Consider the following 14,273-nt stretch of genomic DNA (forward strand, 5'->3'; position numbering starts at 1 on the left):
CCAATAGTTTGTGTTATGGCTCCTCTTAAGAAATATTCTGACTCAATAGCATTGTCAATAAATCCTGACATGAGACTGTAATGATGGAGCTCCACATGAAGAGGTTTTCAGATCATTTGACAGCTCAAATCTTCTTTGGTGGCTTACCACTCTGGCTCCTTCGCTGTGGCCTTGAAAGTAAGCTCTGCACATCAACCATGACTAGCACATCGCTCCACATCGCACACAACTCTTGACCATGTGGGATATGCCACTGACCGAGCTGGCAGCCTTGGATTAGGTTAGATATGCTTTCAGTAAGTCATAGACATGACCAGCAGTGGTAAACTGCCACGTGAAACCTATATTAATAACATGTCAACAGTGCAAATGGCATGCTTGAAAGAGATAGCGGGCAAAAAGTAACAAATAAATAATGACAGGCCTTCTGGAAGTGTCTGTGGTATCTATCTGTCAGACAGATGCAGAAACTGTATCAGTTTATTTCTGACTCATAGCCTGGTCACGTCAGTGTGGGGAAAATTCACCCATGGAAACTATTCACAAAGTCTTCTGACTATGCCTGTGTGTTTGCGTGTGTCCATGCATGTGTGTTTGTGTTTCTGTGACTCTCCACTTAACGGTATGTTAAGTAAAGGTAGGTGGAAGTTTATATCACCTTTCCTTGTTTGCATGATGCTCTGGATAACTAAAGGTAACTCAACCTCAATCCAAACTAAAGGTCAAATGTAGCCACTGACCTAAGTAAGTTTTTTTAAACAGGCGCTGCCTAAAATTGCAGCAGTACCACAATTGTGCGATCACTTCAACATTACTACTTTGATGTACAGTGTAGAGATCAGATAATACTAAATGTGGCAAGGCTAGTCTGTATAGTCTGGATTCTTCCAGACACGCAAAAGTCTCTGGCTTCATGGGAGGCTCAGTCCAAAGCTCCCTCTCTGTCTCCTTCTTCCCAGCTGTCCTGAAGCTGGCAGGACAAACTGAGTATGTGTGAAACCAGGTGGCTGAGCGGCATGTGTGGGGGTGCTGGTGAAGGAGGTCACGGCCAGCACTTGGGGATGCTTGCAGGAGGAGGGAGTAATCTAAGAAGGGAATGTCATCCTCAGCCAAAATACGCTCCCAGAAGATCACCAGTAATGTTCATCTTTATCTCTTCATTGGTCGGCTGACAGAAAGAGGTGAAGCGATCTGGCAATTGGTTGGTCAGAGCCAGGAGTCAGAGCCCCTGTTTGCTGAGCGGAGGGGAAGAGGGTGTGTAGTATATTTAGTCCACTCTTTAGTCTCCAGCTGACATCTTCAGTTGTCCTGACAGCAGGGTAAGGTTGAATCTTCTCTCTCTCTCTCTTCACCCCATTAAAAATATCAGCAGGGCAGCAGGGCAAGAGCAAAGTGGGAAATGAAGGGGAAGAGCCAAAGAATGAAAAATCACATTTAGGCAGATCTTCACCAACACTTGGGAGGTCTAGAAGACCAAGACTAATGACTAGCACTTAATAGCAATGAATAATATCCAGTCAACTGAGAGTGCAAGTTACATGTTGAATGTCTGGCAAGGAAATAGGTCTGCTATTAGCTACTGTGCTGTCACACACACACACACACACACACACACACACACACACACACACACACACACACACACACACACACACACACACACAGTCCAGTTGCATCCAGGTGCAAAACCACCCACACACACACACACACACACACACACACACACACACACACACACACAGAGTGCACACTTGCACAGCTGTGGCACAATCCAGCTGCCTTTGCCAACACGAGAGCGAACACCTGCCATTGCTCCCAACCACCTGGTAGACACACGTGTGCGCAAAGACACACATTCACACATGCTTGCAGCTGTTCAGTATGTAAATGATCAGAAACATTACTCTTTGTGCATATGTAAGTGTTAGTCTGTGATTGTGGGTGAATGTATGCCATGGTTAGAGTGCAGCTGGTAGAGAGGGTTGAGCTATAGTTGCATTGCACTGTCCTCTATAATTACCACAGTCAAACCAGGTTTACTACTGGATCGTGCCCATATCTAAGTCTGGCACAGGGCGACTGCCTTTATAGCCTAACCACTCTTAAACATTGCAACGCCATGCAAGCAACACAGAAGAATTTACAAAAAAGGCCATGTGAAGTGGAGGAGCAATATATGACAAACAGATTTACCGTATTTACACATTTGAACAAGCCTTAAAATATCATACAAAAAAAAGGTTGAAAAAAAAAAAAAAAAGAAATACAGGTGCCAAAATTCGACAAAAAAAATGGTTTAAATGGGTTAAACAGAAACAATCCCAATTATTTAATCACGTGTTCTCACACAACTTTTATACAAAGGTAACAGTCGCATCACTTGAGGCAATTTATTCCTCTGGAGTTTCAAAAGATTTATGGAACGCTTTGTACTTCCAATGATTTATAAACAGATTCTGGTGAGTGAAATCAGCAGCTTTCCCCCTTAAGCTGATCTAAAACATATTTAAGGCTTTAACAGAGACATCTTTAGGGGAGCACATTTGTCGATTGACATTTGTATATAACAAATGAGAAAAACATTAACACTAATACAACTTTAAATACATCTGTGCATGGAATTTAATGATCATGTCGTACACTCCACAGACTCAATAGGGCAAAGTGATCAAGATACGCTGAACAATGAAGCAGAAGCAAAATTCCCACATACCTGTTCATAGCTGAGAAACGCACACAAGCTTATGTTGACACTGTACATCCACTTTGGTGACTTAATTTCCAACGTCCTATTGTCTAGTCCACTTTATTCCTGCATTAGTTTTAATAAGTACAACTGATAATTCATTTTTAAACCAATCCCGTTTGGTACACAGATGGGGCTACCAACTTATACTTTCATGTATATGATCAACAGGAATGACAAAGTAGCTCCACATCCTCTAATCTTTACTGTTGATCTCGCTAAAGGTTCCCAGTTGCATTGTAACTCACACAGTCTTAACTGATTACCAGTATTTTGAGCCTCTGCAGCAGCACTGCTTTCTTTCCATCTCTTTGCGTTTCCTAAACTCAAATCAAACTGCATAAAAACAACTTTACTCATGTGAAAAACCTTCCTCTCTGAGAGCAATGTCAACATGAAACAGTGAAAAAAATAATTTACATTCAATTTTCTCAATAACTATAATCGAAGTCTAAATGACTATAATCAGGGCTTGTTAAAGTAAGCACAACATTAGGCTAACAAGTGACAGAATATATTTAAAGGTGCATAAAAAATAGAAAGGCTTTCCGAAATGGATTGCTCACAAAATTGGTCTACAACTCATCTAGACTGTGATTTGGATGAAGCTCAGACAACATTTATACATAGTAGTCCATGCAGAAATCCTTACAATTCCAAAAGGTCCAAAAACATTTGCTCTTAGAGGTGTATAGGTTTGTGATTTCGAGGATGAGACATAAAAGGTAAGACATGAAACACTGGAATACCTCAATCTCATCTACTCCATGTATGATCTGATCTGTCCAGTCAGATATGGGCAAGAATGCAGCACTGGGTAAAGGCTAGCGGGAAGAGACTGAGTAAAGCTTTGAAAGCTAAATCAAAATCCACCTCCAGCAGCTTTGAAATTAAGCCTCTCAAATCCCAGAGGATCCCAGGAGAAACGCAAGGCTGCCCGTCAAACTGCACTGCTAGCGGAGGACAGAACCACAGCTGCAGAAACTTTACACAATCCACGCAACATGACTGGTTTTGAACAAACACATGCACACTCAAAGACACTTTGTTCCACACAGGCAAGGACTGTGTAAAACACTCTGCGGTTGGCGTGCTGTAATATTTCCTTTCATGAAGATATTTTAAGAATCCCATTTTTCCGATTTTCTTCTGGCTGCAATTTAAATCCAATTAACCCGCTCACCTTCTCTCAGCCTCCAATTCTTCTTTTTTCAAATACTTCCATTAATTCATTCACAGTTAACATCAAATCTAAATTTAATGTTGGAGTCACTTCTTTCATTAAGCTATAAATCTTCCCTGGTGAAACTGTCAAGATGCTGATGTGTTTTTACCGTGACAGTGAGAATGTAATATTCATCTTTTTTAAGCCAATACTTCCTGTAAGCACACAGTAAACTACAGACACACCTTAAATAACACACTACTGCGTACACACAAAGCAATTGAGTGATTTGAGATGTAGAAATCTGTCTCTGCCCTCGGAGCGGATCACCAATAACAATCCACCCGAAACAGCCTCCAGCACACCGCCACTCAAATATAAACGTCATGTGGATACCCCGACAGACAGATCAATCATGCAGATTTTATCAGTGTGTCTAGCTAGCTATTATTTTATTTGCTGTGTCGATCTTTTATGTCATTGTACAAACACTAGACACACCAATAGTTGCAAGGAGACAGTGGGTTTAGCTAAAAGCCTCACATTTTGAAAGCTACACCATCTGTGGGCGGACACTCTGTTCTTCTTCTTCTTCTTGAAGATGAAGATGGTACTTTATGACTTCATGGCTGCATGTTTGCAGTTGTTGCCAAGCAGACTGATCAAATGTGCAGTTATTGTGCGATTTGGAAAGGAAAACTACTGTCACCGTCTACTTTATTCATTTTGTAGATTCACACTATACATTTGAGTAATTAAATACATGTAAGATAAACAAACGTAAAGAAAACTGAAGGTGCAATTTAATGCATCATTTGGACATCAATATGACTATAAGAAAGAGAGCTGCACTTAACTGATCAATCAAACAACTACTTAAACTGCTTAAAAACACACACATTTGTATGTATAGCCACTGATTCACAACAGCAGTCATCTCACAAACCGTCAGGTAAACGATTACTCGTCCTTTAACCTGCCTTCTATGTCTTGAAGTGCAAAATTCTGCTCTCTATGGAAATGGAGAGTTTACAGGTACATTTAAAATTGTGCTGTATGGCTTCAATCACAAAAACTTGTGTATGTAGAAAAAGAGCAGCATTTTTAATAAAAAACAAAATGCACCTTGTTGATTTTTAGCATGCATTAGTAAATATACTGTCTTGCTGTTGTGCGGTCTTATAAAGTGTTTTGCTTTTCAGTCTAGTCTATGCGGTGCACATAATAAGAGCACACTGCAACACAGCACACTTTAACAGCATTACAAACTAACTTATTCAAAATTGACCAGAGCTGAAAAAACACTCATCTGAAACAGTGTAATCAGAAAATAAACATTATGGCTTTCTTCTTTTCCCCCTAATAAACAGTGTAAAAAATAGTTGTGGAGTAACACTGGGGAAAACGCAGTTTGAAAAATCTGTTTGCAATAGAGGGTTATATACTTTCAATCTGTTTAAGATTTATATTTTGAAAAAGAAAAAGTGTTTGTCCAGGCATTTCCCAAACCACTGAATAAAACTGTAAACCGTTTGCGAAATGCAACTCAGCGGACATCTGTCTCACTGAGTGCGAGTGGAAGATCTGCTGACCAGCTGCCCCTCCCCAGTCGCAGGCTGGAAGTCTATACTTATGCACCTGTCAAAGGTTAACATGTTGGACCTGTCAAAGGTCGTGTCCAACATACTAATTAAACACACAGTAGCACAACACAGAGCATGATAGCGACCCATTACTTATGTTTGTCAGTATATCTGCATATAACATTCTGGCTCTTATTTCACGTGTTAATCTGTATCTCGCAAAACAAGCAAATATATATTTCAACAATCTGACACTTCATATTGCAGTTATAAGTATGAGTATAAGTATAGAATAGAACAGAATAGTGTTTATATTTATACAGCCCCTTTTACCAAACACACTGCACTAAGGGGAACCAGATGGGCACTCCCTCCTGACAGCCGAAATCCCTGTGATGACAGATCCTCTCAAGCATACAGCATGACACTAGAGGACAAAGCACCTGTTGCCCCTTGCCCACAGAAACACTGGCACTTTCTCAGCCATGAGGTCATTGCCTCACACAGGCCAAAACCGGCTGTGCCACCTGCAAACATCCCAATCCAGAATGATCACCCAAACCTCTGTTCATGCTGCCACTGTTCTCATGTAACCAACCTTATGATCCACTAGCCTTAGTGGAGAGAAAACCCTGCACTATATCACACTATATATATATCTGGAGTATCCCCTCTCATGTGACTGTTATGAGCTCATCTAGCTCACATGTGAATGCTTAGACACAGAATAAAGATTTAACTTTGGATTTAGCAAAAGGCAGCATGGACTCTGCAGCACAACTTTATCACTCACAATTCGAGTGCCTACCAATATGACCCAAGTCCATCTTTTTTCCCCTCAATTAAACAACTAAGCTGTTAATAACACATTTCTATAGACACACGTCTGAACTCCAGATGTTTAACTAACCATGGCGGGATTTTCCAAGCATCATCTGGGTTACTAATGACACATCTTTCTTTACAGCATATGACTCAAAATTTCGTTAAGCATTTGCATGTTAGTTCAGGATAATGAAGTGCATTAGATTGTTGATTGTTTTCTTTTTTTTGTGACACCGATGCTAACTGTCACCTAGCACTTCTTTACAGAGAAGAGGGAGATATTAGATAGACAGCTCCAATCCGCAACCTGAATAGCATCCACAGATGTTCTTCACATGTCCTGTGTGGTCAGTGTGTCAGTGCTTGTTTGCAAGACAGATCTGTTCATAGAGCCAGCTGGCTGTCTCCTCAGCTCTTCATTAACACGTCACTATCCTTGATTGACCCACACTGGTCCCCTATACAACCACACGGTCAGAAAATTTGCTGTTGATCATCTGGTAAAATTAAATTTTGCTATCATTTTGTGGACCACTTATGCTAAGAGTTTATTGCATCGAAATTACTTCTTATGATACAAGGTTATTTGTCATAAAACCAGCAGATTAATGCACAGTAGCTTTACACAGAAAACGCTGCCAGATCACCCTAATATGGGAAGAATCTGGGTAAAAATGTCACAACACATGAATGAATGCAGGTCTGGGAAAGTACCAGCTCGGTTTGTACAGAGCGCTTTGAGTGCTTAGGTAGAATAGACGCACGCTATATAAGAACCAGTCCATTTACCATTTACTTTGCTACCTACTTTAGCGAAGATCATTGCCAATATCTGTGTATACATTTACTGTAAATATGAATAGGTAGAGCAATTAAACAAATCAATTTAAAAAGAGAAAGACGTTAATGCACAATTTCTTTACCTCACTCTATTTATTTATTTTTTAGTATCAAAATTGAATAAAAGTAAAACTGAACTTTAATTGTACAAATCCCTGTTGGTGACAGACTGGTAATCCAATTCTAAAGCTGGTGAAGGAAATTAAGTATATACATAAAGTACCACAAACCTGATTAGAAGTGCTGGCTTCTTTTTTCTTCATAAATCTCTTGAGAATTTTTATTATTATTGCCCTAATCTTTACATTAAATTCCTTCAAAATGCTCCTGAGTGAATGAGCTCAAATCAAAATAAACTATTCAGGTGAGACCCACTTAGTCATGTTTTAACCAAAAAAAAAGCAAATACAGGACTGCTTTTGTCACCATAGCTTTCCTCTGTTCTTTATAGAAGTAAAATATCTGAGTGCTTTCAGTCTCCACTTACTGAGACATTCACACAAAACTACTGTTATTCCCAATGCAGAGTACATCATTGCACTAAACTTCAAGGACTTTCAGTGATATAAATTTATTTAACATAATTATTTCCCTGCAGTTCTTTATCACCCCTTTTAATTTGACTCAGAGGTTGCATTAGGACAAACACAGTTTGCACTGACAGCTCAAATCCCAGCATACTCAAGTCAATCCAAATCCCAGCATACTGGGTTTTGGAATGAACAGAGGAGAATTTAAAACAGTAGGAAAAAAAGAATATGACTGTGCCATCTCTCAAACAGCTTTTTTCTCCTTCTTACCTTATGTCTAGACTGTGGCGGCGTTGATTCTTGTTCTTTCCTCTCCCCATCTGAGGCTCCGGGCTCCGGCCTAGCCCTGTCCTGCTGCATGTTCTGTCCCACCTGCACCATTGCCTTACATTCCTTACATGAGCCAATCACCAACCTCCTGCCATCATCCACAAGGAGCATGCGTGTGCTGCGAGGTGCATATAAGAACACAGGTAGTCTGGCCACAGTAACAGCGCACAGCCTACCTTGCCTGCGCTGCTCCTGCCTGCAGAAGAAGCACACAAAAACCTCACAGCTGTACTGGCGTGCCCAGGGTGAACTGGGTGGTTGGGGGTTGGCACTGGATGAGCTAGAGGTAGAAGGGGTGGGCTGACCTAGACCTTTGCTCTCGTGCTGGGCCCACTGAGCATGCAGGTCATGGTAGCAAAGCTTACAGGCTGACACCAGACCTGTGGCATCAACTGGCTTGGCATGGGGTGCAGGAGGATGGACAGTGAGAAATGGAAAGAAAGGCTCCCTCTCACCACAGCGACCAGGCGGGTTAACATGTAGCTGGTACTCTCCTCCTGCACACAGCTCAGCTCCACACAGGTAGCACACTGACATGGAGGTGCTGGGATGTGAAGCCACCCCTGTTTGAGGGTGGGCTGATCCAGAGACATCGATAGACATGGCAGCATGGTACCTGACAAGGAATGAGCTGACAGAGGTGATGAGGTCTTCACTGAGGCTAAGTCGATACGCACTCCAGATCTCCTCCAGGATAAAATGGCACTGAGGACAGCAGTGCACACGGCCGTTCCTCACTCCCTGTGCATTAGGGGGGCAAGGCAACATATTAATGAAAGGAAAGTACATCACACCACGGGATTTGCCAACCCCTGCCTGTGCATATGCTACTCTCATGTCTCCTCCACACTCCTGTCCACAAAGGAAGCAGGCCTCGTGGGAAGCCTTAGGTTCAGGTATGCATTCCATGGACCCTGAGGATTTTCCCTCCTGCTGATGAAACTGGGAAGAATGAAGTCCAGTTGTGGTCTGGTTGAGGGGGACTACATACAAACGCTGAAGGACAGGCACATCAGCCAGCTGAAAGCTCTGCCACTGCTGCAAGAGAGAGGTGTGACAGCTGCCACAGACAAAGGTTATACCTGCTGGACTAATAGGTATTGCATTATGGGGTGGGGAGTGAAGCCACAAGAAGGGAAAGAAGGGCTCACCCTGTGCCCTCTCTTGTTTCTGAACACTGACTTTAAAACGTCCATCATGTCTGAGCCCAGCGCCACAGATGTAACACACACACTCTTCTGGACTGGAGTTTGCAGTGTGGTGTGGCTGATCTGCAACAGGTCTACGTTGTGTTGTGCGGTCTGTTTTGCGGTCATACGATTCCCTGTCGTCATCGCTTGTAATGTTAATCTCATCTTCAGAGTTGTCAGAGTTATTCTCCCTGGGAGGAGCCGTGTTACGTTTAGAGATGACAGCAGCGGTGCCAGCAGAAGACGCAGAAGTGCTGGAGTTCTCCTCGCCTTTTCCCTGGTACAGCAGCGATGGATGCTTGGAAGGAGCACAGCTGCTGTCGGCTACACGCTGGATCTGATGCGACTCCACATGTCTGACATTCTCCTCCTCCAGCCACCGCCTGTTGCGCATAATGACCCCGTTGTCTTGCACTGGTGTGTCAGAGAGCGAGCTGTCATAGCATCGCCGGGGGAATCTCTCCTGGGACTTTGCCAAAGATTCTGGTGATTGACAGATATTGTTCATAATTTTAGCACTGCGCCTCGCCGTCAGAGCACTCTCCGCTTTTGGCGATCCCTGCGCCCTATAAACACCCACCGGGTAACGCACTGCCCGCTGTGTATCTGGGCTGTTTTTAATACCGATACCATTGTTCTTCCTGCTGCTGTCTCTGGGCGATTTTCCAGATGCTCTTACAAACTTGTCTTTGCCCACACCGACTCTGTAGGCAAAATCCATCTCCTGATCTGAAATGTTCTCGTTTTCTGAAAAAGAAGAGAAATCAGACTCTGCGCCCCCGTCGTAGTTTTGGCTACTGACACTGATCCTCCTCTCCAAATCATAGGAGATGTTCCACTCCTGTGGGACCCGACGAGAGTCGCATTGGTACGGACGTTTCAGCCAGTACATGCGCTTCTCAATGGGTGTCCTGCTCCGCTCGAAAGAGTTCCACTGCTCCGTTAGAAAGCAGTGACATACAGCGCACACCAGTACATGACCATCTGGGCTCACTTCACACGCACCCGGGGCTGGCTCCTGATTTTGGAGAAACGGGAAAAAGGGGATCCTCTCTTTTTGATATGCCACTTGTAACCTTAATTCCTTCCCCGGTGTAACTCCGCTTCCACATATAAAACAGTGAACAAGTCCCCCCAATCCATTCCGATCAGTCCTGGAAATGTTACCGGGCAATGTGCTGTCTTCACCGGGCATAGCTGCAGCCATGAGTCGGTGTTTCCGAGATAAGGGTGCCAATTCCTGGTCACGGGGGGAGTTCATTGTTTCACAACATGTAAGGCTAGGCTACATGGCATAACGTCAACAACACACTCATATTCGTGATGCACACTTGTGCCCAAGTCAGAGAAACCATGCAGTCAATTTCTGTTCAAGTTACTCACTGAGTGATAAGATAGATGATAGTCCATTGAAACGACAGCGTGCGGCAACCGCAGAAAACCGTTAACTGTTATTTTTCAAGCAAAACATCCATAAAACATCCCAGTAGTCCTTGTTATCTGAAGACTGTAGTCCACATTATTGCACTCGGCATCCGTGGGTATGACAGAAGAAAAACTTGGAATCACTGTCCGCCTCTCCTGCAAACTTTCCTGCCTGCGCCATGTAACTTTGGCTGCTAACTCGCTCACACTGTACACAGCGCCATCCTCAATTCATGGGACCCGCTTCGACACCCCAAAGGAAACCTCCACCCCCTGTCAGCCCCAGTAATAATTTTACAGAGAGCACACATTCCTTCAGTAGCTGCCGATGCATCAAAGTACTGACCATGCACAGGATGTCCACAGTTTACAGGGGGCGTGCATCAGCCCGACGATCAGGCTCCTTCGTGGATCACCTGTGAGCAAAACCTCAAAAACCCATTAGGGAAACGGTGTAGGATAAACTTTCCATGAACACTTTTTTCCATGCACAAAGGTGAATATTTTTTTTTCAAAAGCAGACTTTTGTTAATTTAATTACGCATAGATATTTATGGATTTTTAAAAAAAATATATATATATATATATTTTAATGTATTCGAATTAATAGATTAAGATAATGTATAAAACTGATTTTCCAGAAACGTGGTCTGTTTACATATATCAACAAATTAGTGGATATTAATTCCCAGTAAGTTTTTAGTGTTATTTAGAATTTAGACTACATTATTTGGTGATTTTTAATGTTTGTTTACTGGGTGAAATGAAACGTAGGAGAGTTATACAGTTATTCTTTTATGACAAGTATGCAAGCACTTTTGCTTTCATATCAAAATAATTCTGAACTCCTAGACAACAATTAATAATAATAATAATAATAATAATAATAATAATAATAATAATAACAATAATAATAGTAGTAGTAGAAGCAGCAGTACTAATGACACTTTATTAATATAGCACCTTTACAAAAAGAGTTTAAAGAATGCTTTGACAGAAGTGGGAAGGCAGAATATTCAAAGGGTAGATTCACACAGAAAGCAGATATAAAAGTCAACACACACACAGAAAGATCAGTCCCCTAAAAGAGGTGATAAAGAGGGCTGTGAACCAAAATTGACCTCCCTCTAACATACGCCCACTCTTCCCTTTGCTGACCTTTAGCATTTTACACAACAAGACTGGGCAGCAGGACAAGTCCAGCAATAAGACCACAACAGTAAGCAAAAACAATTATGACTGTCTGTCCCATTGTGGGCTCATCTGCTGTTCAGTGATCCACTGATGTCAGAGAGTCAGAGGCTACCACTTTCTATTTCTGCACTTCTCCATTATCTCCTCCACTATCATGTCATTATCGCTACTGTGCCACCTGAAGAAAACTGTATCCTCCTCAAGAAATCTCAGAAAAATGTGATTGATCATGCACACAGAGATGAGCACAGGTTAAGAATGAAGTAAACCAAAGAAGGTGCTCTGATCTATTGCTGTTTTGCATTTAAATTGCATACTCTAGTTGCTCTTTTCTGGCTTAAAGTTATTCCTAACACATACTCAAACACTAGTGGCTTGTAGTCAACATAGATTTACAATACTGCCTTGTACCGTCAGGCTTTGGTACTGCATCATCTGGGAAATCCCCCTGCCCAGCCAGTTAGAGGCTCATGCAAGCAAATCATAGATGAGCAGAAGAAAAACACCGTAGGGTTATAAGAGGAGCAAAGGAATGCAGATTGCAAGTGATTTGAATGAAATCCTCTTGTTGAGTAGTGTAGGGCCTCCAGGAGGTTTGTCAGAAGAAGGTGATGACAGAAGTGGGGGGAGGGCACAGACACTACGCTTTGTGCATGTGAGTGTGCGCACTGAGGGAGGGGACACCTGCCAATGTGCTTTAAAATGCATAAAATTTCATTTTGTTCTTGTTCTATGTTTTTGATTTCTATTCTTTATTTAAATAAAAAAAAACTACCTCTAAACTCAGAGATTTTTGAATGTGTCTGTTTGGATGCATTACTTCAATGTCCTGCATGTGCCTGTGCTTTAATGGACATATGGGAGGCATTATTTTACTGTTATACCACAGGACTCCACGGTTCACCAGTGAGACCTCCTGGAAATTACACATATCAATAAGAGGCAAATGGGAAACGGATTACTATTACCTTTATCTACCATCAAATGGGAGAACTCTGCAAGAAAGTTCTGTTTCAAAGCCTAAAAAGAATTAAAATAGCAAAACTCATATAACCTGCTGACTGTGGGTCATTTTCAGCTGGACAGTGGTTGTAACCTACAGCACTTGCAATGCTTGAGTCTAATATAATAAAACCTCTGTGATTTAATTTCTCTCAAAGTTTGGTTGTTTTACACTAAACATCCCCAAATCAACTGTATGGTTTTTTTTTCTTAACAAGAAAAGTAGTGCCATCTAACACCTTCCTCAGGTCTCTCTTTATCACTTTATACCCACCAGTAGGAAATCTTCTACTTTTCATACCTGCTCTTTCTATCAAAGCCTATTTGTCCATGTCATAATGCTCAGCTACACCTACACAGATGTTTTCTCTTATTTTGACTGATTAGGCCTCTCCCACAGGACTTGCTGGACTCAAACAGACTGAGTCTGATTGACACCCCTGACTCTTTTTGTAACTTTAGTCACATAGCTCAGTCCTCTTTCCTCTCTCTGTACCTCTCTTTTGAAAATACTGTTCTGCTGTCAATTTGGGGGGGCTGTTCACAAAAGATGTGCATTTTTCCAAAATATTTTCATGCTGGTTTATATCAGACACTTGTAATATTTGTGTTTGCTGAGAATAACTGGTTACCACTTAAGTCTTGTTACATTAGAGCCCAATAAACTACCCAAGTCTAAACCCCTTCCATTTATATTTTGCCTAATTTATTAATTCCATTATTATCACTTGAAAAAAAATAATTTTGTAGTGTTTTTGTCAGCTTCAACATTTACTTTTTTTTTCAAAGTAAAGGTTTAAAAGTGGCAGATACCTTTTCACCAGAAATAACAGCCACGCTTAGCTTCCAGCCACAGCTCTGTATCCTGCCAGGCAGGAAGTGAGGGTGTACATGCCATTACAGCGAGGCGACACATAAAGCGAATCAAGCCAAAGAGTCACAAGTTCAGTTACTTGATGGAGAGTCACCACAGCGAATGCACTCCCCCATTATCTGCTCCCTTATAGTGTCATCGTCATTGTTTGCAGTGTTAATAGGGGGGGGGGGGAACAAAATAACATTGTGGGATTTTAAGGTTGTGAGCTAGTTCAAGGCTGGAGTTTTCACAGTAGACAATATTAGAATGTAACAAGACGCATCTCAAATTCTCAAATTGGTGAGAAAGGTTTTCTTATCTGATTTAACTCCTTTATCAGCAGTCATGAGGCATTTCAGGCATTCACAGAGGAGACAGAGAAGGGCAGAGGCCTGGACTTTTTCCTTTTTGTTTGCTTATTGATTTGTTTCTGCAGGATCTCTTCCCTCTCTCCAAGGTCAGGGGTGTAGCTAAGGAATGTGTTTCTTCTGAGCAAGAAGATTTAATGTCCAGCTCACACAGCGTGGACTGGACCACTGCTCATTCACTTATTTGGATTAAGTCAGATGAGCTCTCCCCTCTGCTTT

At 41.9% G+C, this 14,273-nt stretch overlaps 1 protein-coding gene across 1 annotated transcript in view; it reads right to left on the reverse strand.

Annotated features, from left to right (window-relative positions):
- The window catches only part of gse1b (Gse1 coiled-coil protein b), a 166,099-nt gene extending 155,124 nt beyond the window's left edge, over positions 1-10,975 (reverse strand). The window contains exon 1 of the mRNA XM_026169755.1: positions 7,960-10,975. Within this exon, the coding sequence (XP_026025540.1) occupies positions 7,960-10,470 (2,511 nt within the window). The 5' untranslated portion in view covers positions 10,471-10,975. The remainder of the gene's footprint in view (positions 1-7,959) is intronic.
- Between the last annotated feature and the right edge of the window lie 3,298 nt (positions 10,976-14,273).

The sequence above is a fragment of the Astatotilapia calliptera genome, chromosome 1, assembly GCF_900246225.1.
Source record: "Astatotilapia calliptera chromosome 1, fAstCal1.2, whole genome shotgun sequence".
NCBI lineage: Eukaryota > Metazoa > Chordata > Actinopteri > Cichliformes > Cichlidae > Astatotilapia > Astatotilapia calliptera.